The 22,253-nt window shown below is 40.9% G+C and overlaps 1 protein-coding gene across 2 annotated transcripts in view; it reads left to right on the top strand.

Moving 5' to 3' along the window:
* The first annotated feature begins 1,403 nt into the window (after window positions 1-1,403).
* Window positions 1,404-22,253, top strand: part of EP300 (E1A binding protein p300) — an 84,613-nt gene continuing 63,763 nt past the window's right edge. For both annotated transcript variants that reach the window (XM_064590566.1, XM_045872462.3), the window contains exons 1-2: window positions 1,404-2,735; window positions 20,828-21,465. In XM_064590566.1, the coding sequence (XP_064446636.1) occupies window positions 2,642-2,735; window positions 20,828-21,465 (732 nt within the window). In that variant the 5' untranslated portion in view covers window positions 1,404-2,641. The remainder of the gene's footprint in view (window positions 2,736-20,827; window positions 21,466-22,253) is intronic.

Genomic DNA, 22,253 nt, shown 5'->3' with positions numbered 1-22,253 from the left:
TCAATTTACCTGCTTTTCTACTGTAGTTGGGGTGAATTAGGCCTTAACATCACAGAACAGAACTCATCCTTGTTGGTAACCTGAATTGCTCCATTAATATCTTCAGTGCTACCTTCTTACTTATTCTCACCATTCACTTTAAAGAGCAAACAACCACCACCACCAAAGTAAATTCAACAATAAGCAAACACCAACCTAGGAGGATGAGATTTGAAAAACATGAAAAAGCTTTTAACTATCGCCATAGATACTGGTTTGGGGGTTTCCTTGGGGAACACTAACAACCTTGCCACCTCCTCAAGTACCAATTTACCCAAGGCCAAGCACAGCAGAATCCCGTAATGTGTAGGAATGTGAAAGCATGCTGGTGAGGCCCTCCTCTGCAAAACTGTGTTTTGCACACACTTTATTTATATTCAAGAATTTTCCTCTGTAGTTACATTTTTGCTTTTGTCCATGCTTAGATTATCTTTAGCACATTACGTTTTTGCACTTTTCCGTATCTACATTATCTTTAAGGCACTACCTAAACGTGGTCTTTTGTTGAGCTAGCCTATTGGGGGTGGGTGAAAAGAAGTACCATAAGATGTCCTCAGGTCTCAGATGTATTCAGAAAAATGATTCAAGTCTCCTTTGGTGAGAGAGGTACCTGGTAAGGGCGAGTGGACACGTGGTGGGCAAGAAACGAATTTAGGTCTGGTCCTAGTGTCTTCCCACCGCTGCGATTTTTGTTTCCTGATTATCAAAATAATATGTGCTTACTGTAAAACAAATTGTAAAATTCGGAGAAAAGGGAAACAACTCATAATCAGTGTGATTTTTGGATGATCCCTCTGGGAAAGAGATGGAGGAGAGAACACGGGCCAACGACGGAGTACCCCCAGCCTGGTTGATTCAACCGGGGTTCGGAAGACTGGCCGCCCAAGGACCCGGGATACAGGGCCATCCCCACGGCGCTCCTATTCGGCCACCTGCGCGGTAACCTGGCGTCTTCCCCGGCGCAGCTCCCGGGCTCCGTCACCCCCGGTTCCCACCGGTCCCCTACGCAGAGACCCAACACAGGCACCTTCCCCCGCAAGTGTCCACCGACTGAAAATAGATTCCCGAGGCTGGCCCTGAACCCCGCCCCCCGCCGCCGCCAAGTCCTCCCCTTTAAAGGGAGCCACCGGTGACGCCGGGGGAGTTTGCGGAAGCGCCAACCGCGTTGGGGCCTTGGGCGGATCCCGTGATTGGAGCTGGTCCCGCCCCCCGGGTCCTCTTCCCCCATTGTGTGAGCGGCTCGGGCCCAGGCCCCGCCCCCTCGCCACCTCCCTCCGGAGGCCCAACCCCTCCCCTTTTTTCACCCCCCCCCTTGGCTCATTTCCGGCCGCCGCTGCTACCGCTAGCCTGTAAGGAGGTTTCGGCAGAGGGAAGAAACAACAGCCGCCATCTTGTTTGTGTGCTAGGCTGGGGGGGAGAGAGGGCGAGAGGGAGCAGGCGAGAGTGGGCAAGCGGGACGCCGGGCTGAGTGCGAACTGCGGGAGCCAGAGTGCGGAGGCGAGCCGGGCCGAAGAAAGGCGGCAGGGGCCGAGACAGTGGCAGGGGGCCCGGGGCGCACGGGCTGAGGCGACCCCAGCCCCCTCCCGTCCGCACACACCCCCACCGCGGCCCGGCAGCCGGGCCGGCGTCGACGCCTAGGGGGGACCATTACATAACCCCGCGCCCCGCGGCGCCTTCGCCCGCCGCCGAGGGCGGCCCCGAGCGGAGCCCCGGGGGGCGGGCGCTCCCGGCACCTGGTCGCCGGGGGTGGGGGCCGTAGCGGCGGCCGTATTTATTTCTGTGCCGCGGGAGAGGAGGGTGAAGGGGGAGAGCGCGGCGCGAGGAGAGGCCGCCTGCGCCGCCCGCCGGAGCGGGGCCTCCTCGGTGGGCTCGGCGTCGGCGCGGGCGGGCGGCGCTGCTCGGCCCGGCCCCCTCGGCCCTCTGGACCGGCGAGCTCCGCGCCCGGCGTCCTCGCCGCGCCTCCGCCGCCCGCCGCGCGATGTGAGGCGGCGGCGCCAGCCTGGCTCTCGGCTCGGGCGAGCTCTTTGCGGCCATTAGGGGCCGGTGCGGCGGCGGCGCGGAGCGCGGCGGCAGGAGGAGGGCTCGGAGGGTGGGGGCGCAGGTCCGGGAGGGGGCACCGGGAGGAGGTGAGTGTCTCTCGTCGCCTCCTCCTCTCCCCCCTTTTCGCCCCCGCCTCCTTGTGGCGATGAGAAGGAGGAGGACAGCGCCGAGGAGGAAGAGGCTGATGGCGGCGGCGGAGCTCCGAGAGACCTCGGCTGGGCAGGGGCCGGCCGTGGCGGGCCGGGGACTGCGCCTCTAGAGCCGCGAGTTCTCGGGAATTCGCCGCAGCGGACGCGCTCGGCGGATTTGTGCTCCTGTGCCCTCCTCCGGGCCTGGGCGCAGGCCCGGCCCCTCGCACTTGCCCCTACCTTTTCTATCGAGTCCGCATCCCTCTTCAGCCACCGCGACCCAGCGAAGAGAAAAAGGAACTTCCCCCACCCCCCTCGGGGGCCGGCGGAGCCCCCCAAGCCCACCCCAGGGAGCGGGGCGGGGAGCCCTGGCCAAAGAAGAGATTTCCCGAGGATTCTCGTTTTCCTCGCCTGTATCTCCGAAAGAATTAAAAATGGCCGAGAATGTGGTGGAACCGGGGCCGCCTTCAGCCAAGCGGCCTAAACTCTCATCTCCGGCCCTCTCGGCGTCGGCCAGCGATGGCACAGGTTAGTCCCGGGAGCCCTGGCCTTCCACATCCCCCTTAATCTTTTTTGCTCGGTGCACCTTTCCTCTTTCATATTTTCCTTTTTTTCTCTTCTTGGTTCTCTGCTTCTTGATTAATTTTAAAGGTGTTTGAATGAGCTGGTCGAAGACGTCCAGTAGCCCAACCATTTTCTTTGCTTCCTAATACATTCGTTGCAACACTATGTCATATCGGTGTGTGTTCTGGAATTAGAGCTCTTGAGTGGTGCTATGGAAATAGCTTTTATTGTTGCTGCCATGCAGTTTAATTTTTGAAATGCCAGTGCATTTGTGTGTAAGGGCTTTTTATGCAATTTTGCTTTGAATTTTTTGTTGTTGAGAAATGAGGAATTGCGAATCCTTTCTCCTCGATTGCACTTACTCTGTTTTCTCTACTTTCCACTCTTTTCAAGATTTTCTCTTTTTTGCACAAGATGTTCCGTTGAGGATGAGAGTAAAAAATCTTGATTTTTATTTGTGTGTTATGTGTGATCCAGGATTTCAGGTTTGACGTTAGCTTTAACGTCAAAGCTGAAATTTGGTTCGAATTATTTTACCTACCATTCCTAGCTTCCCCCCCCCTCCTTTTTTATTTGCCTTAAGAATCAATATGGAGCGCAGTTCATTTTACATCTCCCATTTCTTTGGTCTGAGACCAAAATGTCTGAAACTCGGGGGTTTTAGGTTGGGAGAGAGCAGAGGCATTTTCTTTGCAGTTTGTAGTCACTTTCTCTTTTGGGGGGGGCGGTGGAGATAACCAATTGTGTGGAGTTATGTACTTGGAAATCAAAATTAGGAGTTGTAAGGGTCCCAGTCATGAACTGCAAACATAGACTGATCGTACAAAAGTTTGAAATGTGCGTAAGGTACTGTATTTGTGTGTTTTTGTGTTTTGTTGTTGTTGTTTTTTATGCTTTAAACATACTTGGAGATCCATATTTCAGCGTAGAAAAGCTCTACCATTCTCAACTTCACTCAGTTGTGGACCAGCCCTTTTGTCAAGGGAAATTCAGGGAGACTTACCTCCATCATCCCCTTCTTACAATTAGTTTGGTACTGTCCTGATGGCCACCGACCTTCTCTTTTGCTGTCTTAGTTGTTTGAGGTGCCAGGATAATGAAGAGGAAGAATGGTTGGCCATCTGACAGTCCACAAGATGTTCCCCCTTACTACGGAGCATCTCTTTAACTCCGCGTCATCCCTCCATCTGCCAGTGAGAGTGCATAATGGAGTTAAATGTACCCTATGAGTTTGTAGAGAACTTTTAAAGCATGTTTCTAAGCAGGCTTCGTTTCAGAGGGTGAAAATGTAAGGATAAGGCAAATGCTTTGGATTCTTTGCTTTTATAAGAAAAATGTGTCATGAGTTTAAGATAACCTGCAAAGATTGAGGATTTTTGCAGTTTTCTTGTAGTTTTTCACTTCAGACTTGTAAAATTGGCAATGCAAGAACTTTGATCTATTCTTATTCCTTTAACTTTCTGTAGTCTTCACAGATTTTTTTTCTCTTACTTGCCTTTTTTCCTTAGAACTGTTACACATATCGAGTATCATATTCCTTTGCACTTACTAAAATGTTCCGAAGGATTTTCAAATCACCTTTAGACATATTTCTGCCTGTATGTTTTTGTGTTATTTCTTTAATTTTTGTGTAATGTGGTAATGGATTTTACATTTGAGTTCACTAGAGACTTGGGATATTGTAGAGAAAACTTCTTTAATGTGTGTCATTTTGATGACTCCTGATTTGAGCAGCTTACTCTTGGAGTAATGCAAGGCCTGAAGGGAGAGTGCGCTCTGCTGTTGTTCAGACACCTCTATTCAATGCACTACTGCCTTCTCCATATTTGATCTGTGTACTTGGCAACTTTAGCTAACTCATTTTAGTAGTGTCTCACCTGTCCAGTATACAAAAACTATTTTGCTACTTGAAATATCTTTGGATAATTAAGAGAGTCCTAAATGTATCAGGTGGGTTTTTAGAGTAAAAAACCCTCAACATTGAGATGAACTCAATTTTAGTACTAAGAGTTTATCTTAGTATTAGTTACCTTTCTCTAAATTTTGTGATGAGAGTTGATCCCTCCTGCCCCCATTAAGATTGTACTCTAGGAATTCTTCGGTGTCAATTTTTAATCCTAATCAGTATGGGTTTTGGCGGGGGAGGATGGAGGGAGGTAGTTATAAAGAAAATACTGTCCCATTGTGAACATAATTCAAGTTGATGATTTTTTATTTTTCTTTTATTTTTCTTTTTGCAGGCAGCAGTGTGTAGTATAAGTTGTCAGGGAACTTTTAACAGAGACACTTCACTTCTTAAAACTTTAAGTTTTCAAACATGTAACTTTTCTGTGTACTTTTGGGTTATTACCTGGATATTTTATAAATGTGAAAGTAAGTTGTTTTTTGGTAATTGATTATGAATTTTATCTAGAACTGGGTCAAAATGATCCCAACATTCTAGACATCAGAAACTTTTTTTTTTTTTTAATGATCAGGACTTGTGATTTTAGTAGTGTTAAGTGTACCTACCAAGAGTGTTGGCATGTTCCAGTTGTATAGGAAAGAAAACTGGAGCCCAATTGGGTTGACAGTCTAACATGTTAAAACAAATTAGTGTTTAAATTCCAACTTCTGAATTTTTAAGGTTAGCCACTGATGCAGAATAAAAATGACTTCTTAATGAGATGTCAAAGATTCTTCTAAAACATTCCAGATTGATTCAAATAACTTGAATTAAGTTCAAGTTTTATGTGTTGGAATGGGGAGGGAGAGACTTAATTTTTTAGCTTTTGCATCTTTATGTTCCTGTTTCAATATTTGTACTTGATCCATTGAAAATTTTAACTTGGTATGGTTAGGCCAAAACTATTTGATAAATAAAATAACTTTATGTTCTCCACCCAAAAAAAAAAAGATTATAAAAACCATTTGTAGAAATATTTTGGTAAAATTATTGACCAAGAAAGTTAACAGGTAAGTCCTGAAAATATTTCTTGAACCTATTTCTGGTAATAATATGTGCAATGGGCTTGATGAGGATGATATAGTTGCCTTCATTGTTCATTGGATATGTTCTGTCACTGCTTTGTAAACACTTAATGCTTATATGCATTGAAAGAACAGACTCTGGAAAGATGGATGGCAGCGTTAGGATCTGGCATATTAAGTAACGATCTTTCTGGCCTTGGTACCAGTTTTGTAGTTCTGTGTATTCGTGTCAGAATTGGCTTGGATTTTATCCCTGTTTTTCATTTCAAAGGAACAGGGCAGATAGGATATAAAATATATTATTTTGACCACTAGATTAATATACATAATAGAGAAGTGGCAAGGATTTTTTTTTAATGTCAGTTATACTTTCTCAAAACACTACTGTGGATTAATGGTTTATTATCCTAACCAGAATATTTTTGGTGGCCATTTCTTTTTCAGCTCTTAAACCTATGATACTGTGTTTTAATTTTATTTTTAAGGCAGGCATGTTTATATTCGAGTTCTCCTGGAGTTTTTCGGTTATGGCTCCTTGGTCCAATGAGGTATTGCTGACCTCAGTGTTAATGTTGCAAAGCATTTTATTAAGTGCCTTGAGCTCTGGCAGTTGCTTATTCTCAAGGCTTTGTAAGTTCATTTATAGGGCTTCAAGAAGGCTGTATGTGGTTGATAGTGAGATAGTGACTTTTGTTAAATTGTCAATCTTGTACTTGTTACATACAGTGTGGGTGCCCTTTTCCAGCAGAAATTCGTGTCTGTCACAGACGTAAGAAATGTATTGGCATGTCCAGTGAATGTGTAATGGAGAGAGAGGAAACGGTTTCTGCCTTTGGTTGCCTTTTCGCATTATTTTCTGTTTTACTTTGCTTTTCCACCTTCTCCTTAGTCTATTCTATAAAAAGTGAGATAAATTGAAACAAGAAATTGAAAATAAGTGCCTAGTGGTGTTTGTAGGGACATTAAGTGGTAAATAGGAAAGGGAAAAAAAAAGAGTAGGAAGAATGTTGCAGATACAAGTGGGAGTGCAAAATACCTCTTCCTGGTGTATTTACAAAAACAGTTCAGGAGCTGTTCTGCCAATTCATAACAGCCAACAATTAATAGAAAAATAAGATATGCTTGTTTTGTGTGTATTTTGTGATTTTAGGGTTTCTTCTTTGAGAATTTCCGAAGTTGAATTTTTTTAGTGTGGCAAACATTAGAGAAATTAATGGGCAAATTGAAACTTAAATTATACCAAGTGTAAAAATTTTAAAACATTAAATTTTGCAGGTCATTTTTTCATGTGATGGGTGTTAGTTTTCTTCTGAAATTTTGGTAGGAAATTTTTTATTGCTCAGTTCTCACAGGTTTTTTTGTTGTTGTTGTCTTTTTTTTCTCACAGGTTTAAGAGAATAAATATTATTAAGCTTCTCCTGAACAGTTTAGATATCCTTTGTTTTTAGATATAGATCTTATTTTATAAATGCTTCAAAAGGCAATTAGGAGTAATTTAGTTGAGAGAGAGAACGAAAACTAAAACTCCTGGGAAAAAACGTGAGCGGTTAAGAAAAGGGGTTTTTGGAGACACTACTTTAGAGTTCTGATCCCAGACGTGCCTTTTTAACTGTGAACCTTGGGCCAGTTACTTAACCTCTCTCAGCTTCCTCACCTGCAGTACCCACCCTACAGGATTGTGGTGAGGAATAAACGAAAATTCCCTTTGTCAAATGTTTAGGATAGAGTGCTTGCTGCAGTGTAGTATGTGCTCATTGTGTTGACAGTTTTTAACCTTACTGGCTAAATATATGGCAACAACAAAGCAGTGGTAGATTTTTTAATGGATTTATAGATAGATTGGATAAAGAGAAAGCCAAGTTCATGAAGTTCAGAGAGTAGTAGTAGTCTAAGAAGTAAAGCTTCTGGTGCAAGTTAGCCAATAGATCTCAAAGATTAAGTTTCTGAAGAGTAAGAATATGGTAGCGGAGACTAAAATAAAAGTAGAAGTACTATATGTACTGTCATATAGGGTGTCTTGTATATGTAAGTAATTAAAATGGAAATCACGTATTTAAAGCGTGAGAAATCAGAAGGATTATTCTTACTGGAAATGCTCAAGTTAGAATGGCTTTTTGCTAAAGAACTGTGTGATTGAGCACTACTTTTTCTATTTTCTGTTTGCTTACTGGGTCTTAAAAGACTTTTTTAAAAAGGAAGAGGGAGAAGAAAAGAAGCAGTGCAGTGCTTTTCAGATTTTTTTGACCACACCCCATAAGAACTACATTTTATATGGAGAACTAGAGACGCTACCTCAGCAAGCGGACAAACTACTTATCCTTACTATCTGTAATATACTCTGGTGTTTTCTATTATGTTTGTTTCTTTTTTTTTTTTAAGTGCTGGTTGTGACCCACTGTATTGATTTCATGACCCACTATTGGCTTGTGACCCACAATTTGAAAAATACTGGCTTAGAAGAGTTGACAAGCTGGCATTCATCTGTATTGGACCAACATTTTCTGTATATTAGGCATTTATCCTCAGTGCAGGGAATACTCTGGTAATCAAGATAGATATGGACCCTTCCTTCCCATTGCTCATAGATAAGGGGATGAGAGTGACATTCAAGACTGATGTGACCAGCGTTGTATTTGGGAAGTACTGTGTACAGTGGGAGAAATAGGAGGGCCTATAACCTGTAACTACTGTTCCTCTGGTTGCTGTCTTTGAGGAATTGATGTCTGATCTTGAGATCTGAAGGATAGAATATAGTGTTCATGAGAGTGAGCCCAGGCTGGGAACAAGAGTATGGCCTGTTCAGGGAACCTATTAAGTTCCATCTGACTGGGGGGATAGCAAGAAATACAATCATAGAGGTGAGTATGGAGCCAGTTATGCTTGGCTTATAATACTTTTTTCGGGTTTTTTTGCTTATAATACTGGAGTTTAGATTTTCCATTTCAGCTCTTTTTCAAAAGATTTTTACTTATTTGACAGAAAGCAATTGCATGTGCATGCGCACGTGCACAATTGAGGAGCAGCAGGGGGAGGGAGAAGCAGGCTCCCCACTGAGCGAGGAGCCCGACAGAGGGCTCCATCCCAGGACCCTGAGATCATGACCTGAGCCAAAGGCAGACCCTTAACGCATTGAGCCACCCAGGCGCTCCCCATTTTAGCTCTTTTAAATGGATGGGGCATAATTGTACCTTGATGATTGACTAAAGTGAGGAATGCTTTGGAAAGGAACAGGGGAAAATATGAAACAGGGAGACCAGAGAGATGGCTGTTTTAGGATTCCAGCTGTGATGAGGGTGGCCTGAACTAGTAGATGGAAAGCAGTGAAAAGATTTGAGGAAAGTGGGTGACCAGCAGAACTTGGTGATTAATTACTCATTAGGATTTTGTGATAGAGGGATCAAGGGTAATTCCCAAGTTTCAAGTTTGGGCAGCTGGGTTGGTGAGGTTGCCATTTTCTAAGATAGCAAACGTAGGAAGTGAAGTATTTGTGTATGGATGTGGTGGGGAGGGGTTGTGATGAGTTAAATTGTGAACATTTTGAAGTTGTGTGATTCTCCTGAGTTGAGTAGTCACTGTTTTCATTTGGTGTGTCTTTCTCTCCTTTCAGCCAACAAACATTAATTACCAAACATCAATTATTAGACACTTGGAAGTTTAAAAATGAATCAAGGTTGCACTTTTTGCTCTCAAAGCATTTAGGATCTGGTGGGGTTGGTATACATGTCCACACAATTTTCCTGTGAGTTATACTCTGATAAGTATTCTAAAAAGTTGGGGATAAAAGTAGAGGATAGGGATTGTTTCTGACAGGGTGTGTTTAGAGAACTGAGGGAAAACTGCAGAGGGAAAGTTGAACAGAGGTAGGAGAACTTGAAGATAACTTACCTTAGAAGTAGAGAAAATTGGAAGAGTATTTCTTTTTTTTTTTTTTAAGATTTATTTGACAGAGACACAGCGAGAGAGGGAACACAAGCAGGGGGAGTGGGAGAGGGAGAAGCGGGCTTCCCCCTAAGTAGGGAGCCCGATGCAGGACTCGACCCCAGGATCCTGGGATCATGACCTGAGCCGAAGGCAGACGCCTAACGACTGAGCCACCCAGGCTCCCCGGAAGAGTATTTCTGTTTAACAAATACAGGTGGTTCTAATGTGGCTGGAATCAGACTATGGTGTATGTTTTTATGTGAGACAGATGGGAAAGGATTTTGGTGTCCTATTATGAAAAGACAGAAATGTAGTAAGGAGTTTGACGTTTCTTACCATCAGGATAAAAGTTTTATGAACAAGAGAATGACACGGTCAGAGAAAAGGGGAAGACTAATTCTGGTGACACGGTACAGGATCAGTAGCAAGGAGAGCACCTAATGGCCCGAAGACTAGGGGTATGTCATTTATCTTTTGAAGTGCACTTCCATTTGCCTTGGGAGTTTTTGGTAGACTGTAATTATTGATGTGAATTGTTTATTTTTTTAAGGTCCAAGTTTTGTTTACCAGTTGTCCTAAATGTAGAGAATAACAGCAGATAACTCAAACAATTCACTCTCTCCTTTTTCTTTGCAGATATGCAGTCTTTAGAAATGTTTTTGGTTTTGTTTTTTGGAGAGATGCTATGATAGCTGTATCACGTAGGATCCCCTATAGGCATTTCATTCCCTCAGAACTAACCCCAGTCAAGCAAACGAATCTTATACTCACCACAAAGCTTCTCCCAAGATGTTACCACTACTCAAAATCAAGAAATGATCAGTGGTAGTTAAGTGAACATGCAGTTTAGGTTTAATATAAACATGTCATTGAGTTGATTTTTAAGGTGGGATTTTGATAAATCACCTCACCTTTTAGTTAATTTCATGTGAAGAAGTGTCACCATATTAATAAAGAGCAAGGCAGATAGTCAATATAAAACTCCTAAAAGTGGGGCAAGGTCACACATTTGATCAGTTATAGCACTTCATCTCTGTTTAAATTTTAAGACCTAACTTAAATGTGTTGGGGTTAAGAGGCAACTTCAAGTCAATCACTTGCCAAAGTATAAGTACACCTTTTGATGTCATCGTTGCAGGACAATGTTAAGAATGCATATTTTGAAATTTGCTTGCACTTCTGCCCTTTGACTCTATTGGATTTCAAAATTCAACACTTGATAACATGCATAGCTGTGTGATCCTGTATAATCTAATATTGATCATCATCTTCAATCCAAGTTTGTATGTAAAATCACAAATTGTTTCCAGTTTTCTTGAAAAGTATTAGAAGTCATATCTGTTTTTCCAGCATGGATATTTCATTTAATTTTCTTTCTTTCAGAAGTAGTTTTAAGTGTTTGTGCATCTTTCTTTCCTTGATAGGTGGGTTGTTTGTGATTAGATTAGTTCTACGTCTGCAGAGTATCAAAATACTGTTTTTAAATCACTGAATGAAGGTTAGGAAAGTTGTTTCAACCTAATTATTTCATGAAGTTTGCAAATTTGCCTCATTTTAAAGACTGTATCTAAAATGTCATGCTGCTTTTTTTTTTTTTTTAAGATATTTATTTGAGAGAGAGTGCACAAGTGGGGTGAGGGGCAGAGGGAGAAGCAGGCTCTTCGCTGAGCAGGGAGCCCGATGTGGGGTTGGATCCCGGGACTCCGGGATCATGACCCGAGCTGAAGGCAGCCTTTTAACCGACTGAGCCATCCAGGTGCCCCTAAAATGTCATGCTTTTTAAGCACCCCAAAAAGCTGAGTTAATAATGTAGGAAGTGCCCTAAACCAGTAAGAATGAGAGATCTTTGTTATATATTGTCAATGTCTAGCCAAACTGTTACCAGATTTATTGAAGTTATATAGATTTGACTTTCATTTCCATCCTTATTTTTTTAAAATCCCAGATCCCTCACCTGGAATAGGGGCTCTGAGCATTCTGATCTCTTCCCACCTCATCACTCGCTTTGCTCTCTCTACTTGTAATTCTTGCAGTTGCTGAACTGGTTGAGCTTTAGGTGGTACGCATCCCATTTTCTTTCTCTCCACTCTTCACCTGTCCTGCTCCTACTTAATCCTCTGGCCTCACCACTGGGTTAGAGGAAGGAAAGGTTTTGAGATCTGGAATGTTCGTTTTTTAAAAAACATTTTAATACCATTATAGAAAACTAAATGAAAGCAGAATCAGGGGCCTGGGTGTCTCAGTTTGTTAAGTGTCTGCCTTCGGCCGAGGTCATAATCCCAGGGTCCCTTCATCCGGCTCCTTGCTCAGTAGGGAGCCTGCTTCTCCCTCTCCCTCTGCCTGTGGGCGTGCGTGCGCACGCTCTCTGCCAAATAAAATCTAAAAAAAAAAAAAAAAAAAATCAATGGATGAGTTCTGTCTTCTAAGTGGATACTTGAGAATTTACTAGTTTTGGAACAGTATGGTTATTAGTATGGGTATTTTGCTTATGTGCACAGTTTAAGAGCAGAACTGAGTTTTTATTTGACTTCAGTTTACCTGAAGCACAAAAATAAGCCTGTTACAAACAATGTTTGAGCCTTTTATATAGGAAAAAAATGTATAACTGGGAAGAGGTGCTATTCAGTAGAATTAGATTTTTTTTTTCTTTTAAAGATTTTATTTATTTATTCATGAGAGACAGAGAGAGGCAGAGGGAGAAGCAGGCTCCCAAGGAGCAGAGAGCCCGATGCGGAACTCGATCCCAGGACCCTGGGATCATGACCTGAGCCGAAGGCAGACGCTTAACCATCTGAGCCACCCAGGCGCCCAGAATTAGATTTTTTGAGCCAAAATTATTTCAAGTTTCACATTGTAATTATTAATTTTTAAAAAAGCCTCTTATTTATGCTCACAGCACAGTGCAGTGTGTTGGGATTGTATTAAGAATTCTAATTTTGAAGGTTATGCTTCATTTATATATTTCATGGTGGGTAGTATTTATCTAGTTTCTCACATATTGTGGAATCATCTTTATCTTGATTTTTGGAAAGGCTAAGTGATGTCAGTATTCATTTTACAAGATATGGCCAAATTGATATAGCAATATAGAAAACACCAAGTGTGACCTACAAAATCAGTATGTAATAATGAAAGGATGTTTTGACTCAACACTAGTTTCCCACATATTCAGTCCAAATTCGTTTTTGTTTAGATTGTCACATTTCTAAATACCTAGTCCATTGGATATACTTCATGTATTCTAAACTTTACAAATCACATTTAAATCTGTCCTGTCAGTCACATTTGTATCACTGTGTTTGGATTGAATGTACACTCAGGTGAAGAAATATTTTACTCAAAGTTATTTTGTACTTGAGCATCATTAAAGGTATTTGGGAACTTGTCAGTGAACTATTTGGTAGAAATCGTCTGCTAATGATATTGACTGGTTGATAATTTTTAAAGTAAGCAGGAAATGTCTTATTGGAGATAGTGTGAGTTCATTCAACAGTTGTTTGTGATACTGTTTTGTGATACTTGGCATAGGATAGTTTAAAAGGTAATGGAATAAATTTCAGATTTATAAATTTCTAATCATAGAGAAAGGGGGCAATTAAACAAGTATTTAGGAGTTTACTTTAACATCTAGAAAAGATACTTGTTGTCTTTTCCTTTCTTACCTCCTCAGTCTGCTGCAGTCTGGCATTTGCTCTTTCCAACTCCACTGAACTACTCTTTCCTAGATTAGTAAATACTTCCTAGTACATCTACATTTAGTAAATTCTCTCTGGAACATGGGACACCACTAACATTTCCTTCTTGGAACCTGGTTTCCAGGACAGTGTTCCTGGTGGATGGGCTTGGGGAATGGTGGGTTTCAACATCCTTTGATGGTTAAGATTATTGTCCCTTAAATATTTGTATATCTGATGGTCCCCTTAATGTCTAACAGTGACTTTTTTTCTTACATCACCATGTATTCCTCTGGATTTCCCTTATGGATAACAGAACCCCTATATACTTTTAGATCGTCCAACCCAGAAACTTAGGCGTCATCCTTGTCTTTTTTCTTAATCCCCTACCTATAGTCACAAAGAGTTCTTTCAATTTGCATCTTTGATGCCTCTGCCCATTTAGTACTTCTGCTCCAGATCAACTGCTAGTTTTTGTTACTTCTCCAGCAGCAGCCTCCTAACCAGTCTCTCTGACTCCAGACACGTCTGTCCAATTAATTCTTCATCTTGTTTGCCTGAGTGGGCTCTAAGAAATACAAATTTGTTCATACCAGACTTTTGCTTAAAAGTCTTCAGTAGACCAATTTTCTCTTTAGAATAAAAATTCTGAACTCTTAGGTTAAGGGATCTTCTAGGTTTCTCATGTTTGTCGAACATCTAAATTTTACTGAGCTGATCTGAACTAATCCCTATGAAGGGCAAGTTGAGATAGGGGCCTGAGAAGATGATTTATTTGAACCTTCATTTTTTTCCCTTTCCTTAAAGGAAAAGGAAGAACTTGAAGAGCTCAGTAACAAGCGTGAAATTGAAACTGGTCAGTACTAAAATCCACCATCCAGTAGGATTTCCTAAATTGTGACATTAAATTTTTTAATTATTTTTTCCCCTTGCATCTTCATACATACTGCTTTTAGTTTGGGACTTGCTTTTCTAACAAGTTTTAGACCATGGGTTTCATTTGCTGTTTAGGACAAAGTCGTAGCTAAGGACTCACCCTGGAAGTTATCCTGGCCCTTCCCTCTGGACAGAAGGTTCTGAAATTTCTCATCAGGCATTCAGATTCTCTATCACTCAGCCAGGGACACCAGAATCTTCTGTGTGAGTTTACCTTTCTCAGTTAACACTCTTCCTATCCCAAAAAACAGAACAACAACAATAAAACTCCATGAGGGAAGTAGAGAAAGTTGTACTATCTCTTGATGGAAGGGGTGACTTGAGCTCACAGTTGCTAAATGAGGTCAGCTTATAGAATTGGGTTTAGACTCCCTGAGCAGTGCCAAGCTATAGGTAACAGTGATAACTGATGGCATTTAGGAATTATAAATGTCCAGCTTTTAGGCACACAAAGTAGCTTAGGAGTAATGATGACTGTTAATGATATTAGATGAAATAATAGCGTCTGTTTAATCAAAGTATATATATGACTTTTACAGTCTTCCAAATTTAATCAGTATAGCTGTTGAAAATGTTTTAAGTAGAGGTAAGAGAACTTTTATTAAGTTACAAATACCAAATCAGATATAAATAATTACAATATGCAATTTTAGAATTGCTGAAAGCATTAATTCTGTGAGCTTACGTTAGATCCTGTGAGAAATGTAAATATTTATTAAATACAACCCTTGGGGCGCCTGGGTGGCTCAGTCACTTGAGCGTTCGACTCTTGATTTCGGCCCAGGTCATGATCTTGGGGTTGTGGGGTTGAGGCCCCACATCCAGCAGGGAGTCTGCTTGAGAATCTTTGCCTTTGCCCCTCCCCCATGCACATACTTGAGCGCGCTCTCTCTCTCTCTCAGATCTTTTAAAAAAAATAAATGCAACCCTTATCCTTCAGATACTCATAATTTGGTAATGAAGTAATGATGCACACAAATATTTAGCCATAACAAAAGATAGAAGATAGTAAGTGCATAGTTGATTGAGAGCCATCTTGGGAAACAAGAGAATTGGAATCAGTCTTTGAGTTGAAACCTGAGTGGATCTAAGAACAGTCCTAAACTTTTATTTTCAGGGTCTACCAATGTAAACCCTCCCGTCTGGCTTCACAATGGAGCTTAACTTTGTAATGTGATGTGAAATGTTTTGCATAAACATGAAGCAGCAATCAAATGGAGCAAGTTTGGCTGTAGTACAGGTTAAAATCCTCAAGATTCTAGGGTCTCCAGTAAGACTTCTGTATTACTAAAGTCCAGTAAGACTTCTGTATTACTAAAGTTGATTTCTCCTCAGTGAATTCTATATATGTGGCTCTTACCTACTTCTGATATTGTTGAGAGGATTAGTGGGAATAGTAAAATTATTGAAGTGCCAAGAACAATCCCTGACACGTTGAAAGTGCCTGATAAAAGTTTCTCATTAGGGCGCCTGGGTGGCTCAGATGGTTAAGCGTCTGCCTTCGGCTCAGGTCATGATCCCAGGGTCCTGGGATCGAGTCCCACATCGGGCTCCCGGCTCAGCGGGGAGCCTGCTTCTCCCTCTGACCCTCTCCCCTCTCATGCTGTTTCTCTCTCGCTCGCTCTCTAAAAAATAAATAAAATCTTTAAAAAAAAAAAGTTTCTCATTATTATAAGATTGTTTTGTCTTCTAATAGGGTAATGATTCCATTGAATAATAATAGATAAAATATTTTCATGGTGCTTAATATGTGTCGGCACTATTTTAAATACATATTAACTCATTTAATACTCAACAAATAACTTATGAAGTAGGCACTTTCCTCTTATACAGAGGTGGAAACTAGGCTCTTCTGTGTGTACTTCAGAACCCTCTTGTCTGGTTCCCTGAAAAACTGTTAGAATTTTGATTGGCATTGCACTGAATGTGTAATTTTTCTTGTATTATTACTTTGGCTAGATTCTCCAGTACAACATTGAATTAGGAGTGTTTGTCATGGGTATCTTTGTCTTGTTCTGATGCTAAAGAGACTTTTGATGTTGGTCCATTAATGAATATTTGCTGTCAGTTTTTTTTGGAAGGAACCTTTTTTTATCACTTTAAGGAAGTTCCCATCACTTTCTTGATCGCTATAGTTTTTTGTTGTTTTGGTTTGGGGTTTTTTGTGTGTGATTGGGTATTGAATTTTATACAGTGCTTTTCTTAGAGCCATTGAAATCTTTGTTAATATGATGAATGACTTATAGATATTCTAGGCTTCTAATGCAAACCCCTCCCCCCCTGGATTCCTGACATTATCTCAACTTGATCGTTACAGTACATTTTAAAGACACTTGATGAATTTGATTTGCTGGGGGTTTGTTTTTGTTTGGGGGTGGGTTTTGGTGTTTGTTTTTTTCTTTTTTGAATTTCTGCTTACGTTCATGATTTTCTTTTCTTGTACTGGCCATGTGATTAGAGTATTCAGTTTTCTAGAAGTGTGTGTATGAGGTTGACTTGTCTTTTACTTGAAAGTTCAGTAGGACATGCCTGTAAAAACATTTAGATCTGGTGTTTTCCTTATGGGAAGATTAACCAACGATTAAGACAGACTCTTTCTTTCTTTTCTTTTTTTTTAAGATTTGTTTATTTGAGAGGGAGGGCGAGAACCAGGGGAGGGGCACGGGGAGAGGGAGGGAGAATCCCAAGCCGACTCCTCCCTGGGCAGAAGCCTGATGCACGGCTGGATCTCATGACCCTAAGATCATGACCTGAGCCGAAACCAAGAATTGGACACTTAACCGACCACACCACTGAGGCACCCCCAGACTATTCCTTTAATAGTAATAATAGGCTCTCTATGTCTCCTTCTTTTAAACTTATTTAAATGGTAAATTTCAATTTAATAGAATAGAATAAAGGAACTCCCATATGCCTGTTACTTCAAGTTATTTTTGCACACACATACATGCTCCCTCCTTTCTTTTTTTGCTGGAGTGTTTTATAGCAAATCCCAGATAAGTCATTTCACCAGAAATACTTCGATATGTATCTCATAGTTAAAAGGATTTGTTTTAACGTAGTAACTATGCTATTACCACACCCACCAAAATTGATAATTTAATATTACCCACCACTCAGTCGTATATAATTTTCCTGATTTTCTTTTTAAGATTTTATTTATTTATTTATTTGAGATATATGAGTGGCGCCTGGGGAGGGGCAGAAGGAGAGGGAGGGACAGAGAATCTCATGCGGACTTCCTTGCTGAGCGCAGAGCCCAACTCAGGGCTCAGTCCCATGACCCTGAGAACATGACCTGAGCGAAAACCAGGAGTCAGATGCTTGACTGACTGAGCCACCTAGGTGCCCCGTCCTGATTCTCTTCTTTAAAAATGTGTTTTCTTATAGCTGATTTTCAGGTTCCAAACAAGATATGTCTAGTTGTTGGATTTTTTTTTTTTAAGATTTTATTTATTTATTTGACAGAAAGATAGCGAGAGCAGGAACACAAGCATGGGGGGTGAGTGAGGGAGAAGCAGGCCTCCCGCCGAGCAGGGAGCCTGATGCGGGGCTCGATCCCAGGACCCGGGGATCACGACCCGAGCCAAAGGCAGACGCTTAACGACTGAGCCACCCAGGCGCCCCTAGTTGTTGGATCCTTAAAACAACTCCTCCCATTCCTTTATATTTGTCTTTTTATGTCATTGATTTGTTGCAGAAACTAGGACGTTTATCCTACAGAATTTCTTTTTGATTAAGGTTTCATGAATATTTTCTCAGGAATGTATCCACTTTTGACTCTTCAGTTTTTTTGTGTGAAGCTGATTAGCTGTATTGCTTTCTGTTTTGGTTTTTTTTCCTTAACCTTCCCAGAAATTTATTTTTTATTACTCTTCAAAGAACCAACTTCTCGTTTTGTTGATACCCTCTCAGTTGTATCCCTATTTTTCTCTTCTGTTGATAATTGCTTTTATCTTTGATTATCTTGCTGCTATTTTTTCTAACATAATAACTTGGCTACTTAACTCAGGTTTTATCTTTATTTTTTATTTAAGTTTTGAAATGTTACTTTTGCGATTTTCTCTTTTCACTTATATGTATGCTTTTAAAATTTCTAAGTGAGCAGAGGGTTTTTTTGTTGTTTTTTGTTTTGTTTTTTACTTAAATGTTCAACACTAAAACTATGCAGATGATGGGATATTTCCTTGTATACTGCAGGGGGAAAGTAGAATGCAAAATTGTTCATAAAATATGTATGATTTTAGTTTTGTGACTTGTGTAAGTGGAAACAGTGAAGGAAATATATCCACATATTAAGCAGTTGTCTTTCAGTAGTGATATCAGGGAAATTTTTTTTAAAAGATTTTGTTTATTTATTTGTCAGAGAGCACAAAGCAGGGGGAGCGGCAGGCAGAGGAAGAAGCAGGCTCCCCACTGAGCAGGGAGCCTGATGATCCCAAGATCCTGGGATCATGACCTGAGCTGAAGGCAGACACTTTACCAACTGAGGCACCCAGGCGTCCCGATATCAGGGAAATTTTATTTGAAACCTTATTTGTATTCCAAAACACCTAAGACACATTTAGTTTTTATAATGGAGGAGCATAAAATGATTTTTCAAAAGGGAAGAATAATACTGTAAAAGTCTGGATTCTGAATCATGCCCTGAGATCCTGGGATGTGATTGACAGCAAATATATATATTAATATATATTTTACATATATATTAGAATTTCCCATTCTTTTTTTAAAATAGATTTTGTTTATTTGACAGAGTGAGAGTGAGAGAGCACAAGCAGGGGGAGTGGCAGAGGAAGAGGGAGAAGCAGGCTCCCCGCTGAGCAGGGAGCCTGATGTGGGGCTTGATCCCAGGACCCTGAGATCCTGACCTGAGAGCTGAAGGTGGACGCTTAACCAACTGATCCACCTAGGTGTCCCAATTCAGAGCAATTATAATATGACCAGATGCTTAAGTGTGCTGGACATTAGGCAGGGAGTTGGTGTATAAGTGGTGAAACTTAGCCTTCCCAAAAAGCTACAGTCTGGATGCAGGCGTGGGGTGAGGGGTGGTGGTAGAAGGAGATAGCAGGGAGGAGGGGAGAGAGACACACAGATAATTTCAGTGCCATGATAGAATGCTCTTAAGAATAGGAAGGGCACATAGAGGAAGAGGTGGGCTTTGGAACCAAGATTAATTGGACCAAGTAGATCATTACTAAGTGGTATTTTGTCTTCAAGGGATGGACTATCTTTTAATAGTATAATCAGTTGTTGATTCAAGTATATCTAATTATTAAATACCCAATTATGCCTTGTTAATGTGAAAACTGCTTGGAGAATTAAAAGGGAAAAAAACTCAACACCTCAATCTATATAATGAGTTAATACTGTTTGTCCACAGATCAACCAGGGCAGTTTTTTCCCTCCAGTGGACATTTGGTAATTTCTGGAGATATTCTTTGATTGTCACAAACGGGGTGGGGGTACTACTGGCATTGAGAGAGACCAAGGATCTGCTGCTTATCTTAAAGTTCACAGGACGATCTCCCCTTCACCCACAACAGAGGAGAATCCAGCCCAAAATGTTCAGTAGTGCCAAGATTGAGAAACCCTGAGTTAATCCATAATTTGCATCCTCTTTTTGTTGGGTTTGGGGTGATTTGTATGTTGTTGAAGGAACTAGGCATGGTTTTATATCCTATTCCAGTGAGATTTTGGTTAAGGGAAACTGATCTGTAGGCTGAGGTCAGGTAAAAGTGAATTCACTCAGATCAAGGACTTGCTTTGTGGCAGGTACTGTGATAGGCACTTGGTAAAGAATGGAAATAGCCCCTGTTTTTTTGTTTTTTTTTTTTAGATTTTTTATTTATTTGACAGAGAAAGAGAGCGAGAGAGGAACACAAGCAGGGGGAGTGGGAGAGGGAGAAGCAGAGAACATTATGAACAATTTTGCATTCTACTTTCCCCCTACAGTATACAAGGAAATATCCCATCATCTGCGTAGTTTTAGTGTTGAACATTTAAGTAAATGTTCTGCTCTCCCGCCTAGCAGAGAGCCCGATGCAGGGCTCCATCCTGGGACTCTGGGATCACGACCTGAGCCAAAGGCAGTCGCTTAACCAGCTGAGTCACCCAGGCGCCCCAGTTGTCTATTATTAAATATTTTAAATCTTTTATTTCATTCTGAACTTAGTTTGTGTATAGATAAGTTATTTTAACCTCTTCTAAGGAATTCTGGAATATTAAACGATTGTATATCTTTTTTTCATAAACCGGTACAAACTGGGCAATACATGTAATGGGTGTTGTGCTAACAGTTAATCCTTTTTCCTTTGGTCTTACGTTAGGTACAGTTCATAAGTGTTTAAACTTGTTGGCATAACCAAATATTCTCTAATTTTTAAATACATATGTAACAAAAATTTTTTTAGCATAATATGAAAGACTGCAATACAAATAGTATCCCATGGAGTGAGGTTTGGAAATATTTAATGCTTATCAAGAACAAAACAGAGAAATTTGTGATTTTGATTCTGTCAAACTCTAACTTTTATCTTTTCTCTTTGCTTTTAGATTTTGGCTCTCTATTTGATTTGGAGCATGACTTACCAGATGAATTAATCAACTCTACAGAATTGGGACTAACCAATGGTGGTGATATTAGTCAGCTTCAGACAAGTCTTGGCATAGTACAAGATGCAGCCTCTAAACATAAACAACTGTCAGAATTGCTCCGGTCTGGTAGTTCCCCTAACCTCAATATGGGGGTTGGTGGCCCAGGCCAAGGCATGGCCAGCCAGCCCCAACAGAATAGTCCTGGATTAGGTTTGATAAATAGCATGGTTAAAAGCCCAATGGCACAGGCAGGCTTGACTTCTCCCAACATGGGGATGGGCACTAGTGGACCAAATCAGGGTCCTACGCCATCTGCAGCAGGTATGATGAACAGTCCAGTAAATCAACCTGCCATGGGAATGAACACAGGGATGAATGCTGGCATGAATCCTGGAATGTTGAATGCAGGCAATGGACAGGGGATGATGCCTAATCAAGTCATGAACGGTTCAATTGGAGCAGGCCGGGGGCGACCTAATATGCAGTACCCAAACCCAGGCATGGGAAATGCTGGCAGTTTAATGACCGAGCCACTGCAGCAAGGCTCTCCTCAGATGGGAGGACAAACAGGATTGAGAGGCCCTCAGCCTCTTAAGGTAAGTGCAGTTTTGATTTGTATGCACTATCAGTATGTTTTTGATTGTTCCAATGATGGAGGGAGGGCTTGAGGTTGGTTACTCATTTATTCTTTACTAATCATGCTTAATCTTCTTACATGGTGTACCATTTCTCTCATATATGCCAAGGATCTGTGTTGTCATAAATTTTATGAAGCTCTTACATTAATTTTAAGTAAAACAGTTATTTTATAGTTCAGTGATATTGTATGCCTTCAGTTTGTTCCAACTGATTGCTAATTCCTGTTCTCTCAGTGTTAGCATATTAGAATAAGTGTTAGAATATTTTCACAAATATTAGAATATTTTTAACTCCTTTCTAAGCCCACTTTAGCCTTCATAGACTCCTTGTAAAAATAGTTTTGAGCTAGCTGGCTTTATACCGTCTTCAGAGAGACATCACTTATTTCCACCACTTGGAATGTCCCTGGTTTTCAAGAGGTATTTATTCTAAAAGATTTATTAAATGTTACTTTTTTCTCGTTAGTTGATGGATATTAAGGTGCATTTGTGTGCTCTGAAACCTCAACTAACATTCCAAGTGTCCAGTTAACCTAATTTTGGTCATTGTTTGAAAGGCTTTTCTTTTTCAAAAAGCCTACTTTTTAAAAAAGCTTTATTAAGTAAAGCATACTAAATATATTTTTCAAAACTTTTTAAATGTGTTCTTTATGTATAAAATTAAAATGTTATAAGCATATATTTGATGGTTATTCCTTCATATTTTTCCTACATATTTATTTTTTTTCTCAAAGTGGATCACACTA

The sequence above is a fragment of the Mirounga angustirostris genome, unplaced genomic scaffold (assembly GCF_029215605.1).
Source record: "Mirounga angustirostris isolate CCGP_5_RB_7025 unplaced genomic scaffold, mMirAng1.0.hap1 SCAF_5, whole genome shotgun sequence".
NCBI classification, from domain to species: domain Eukaryota; kingdom Metazoa; phylum Chordata; class Mammalia; order Carnivora; family Phocidae; genus Mirounga; species Mirounga angustirostris.
This window is presented reverse-complemented; position numbering and strand designations above follow the sequence as displayed.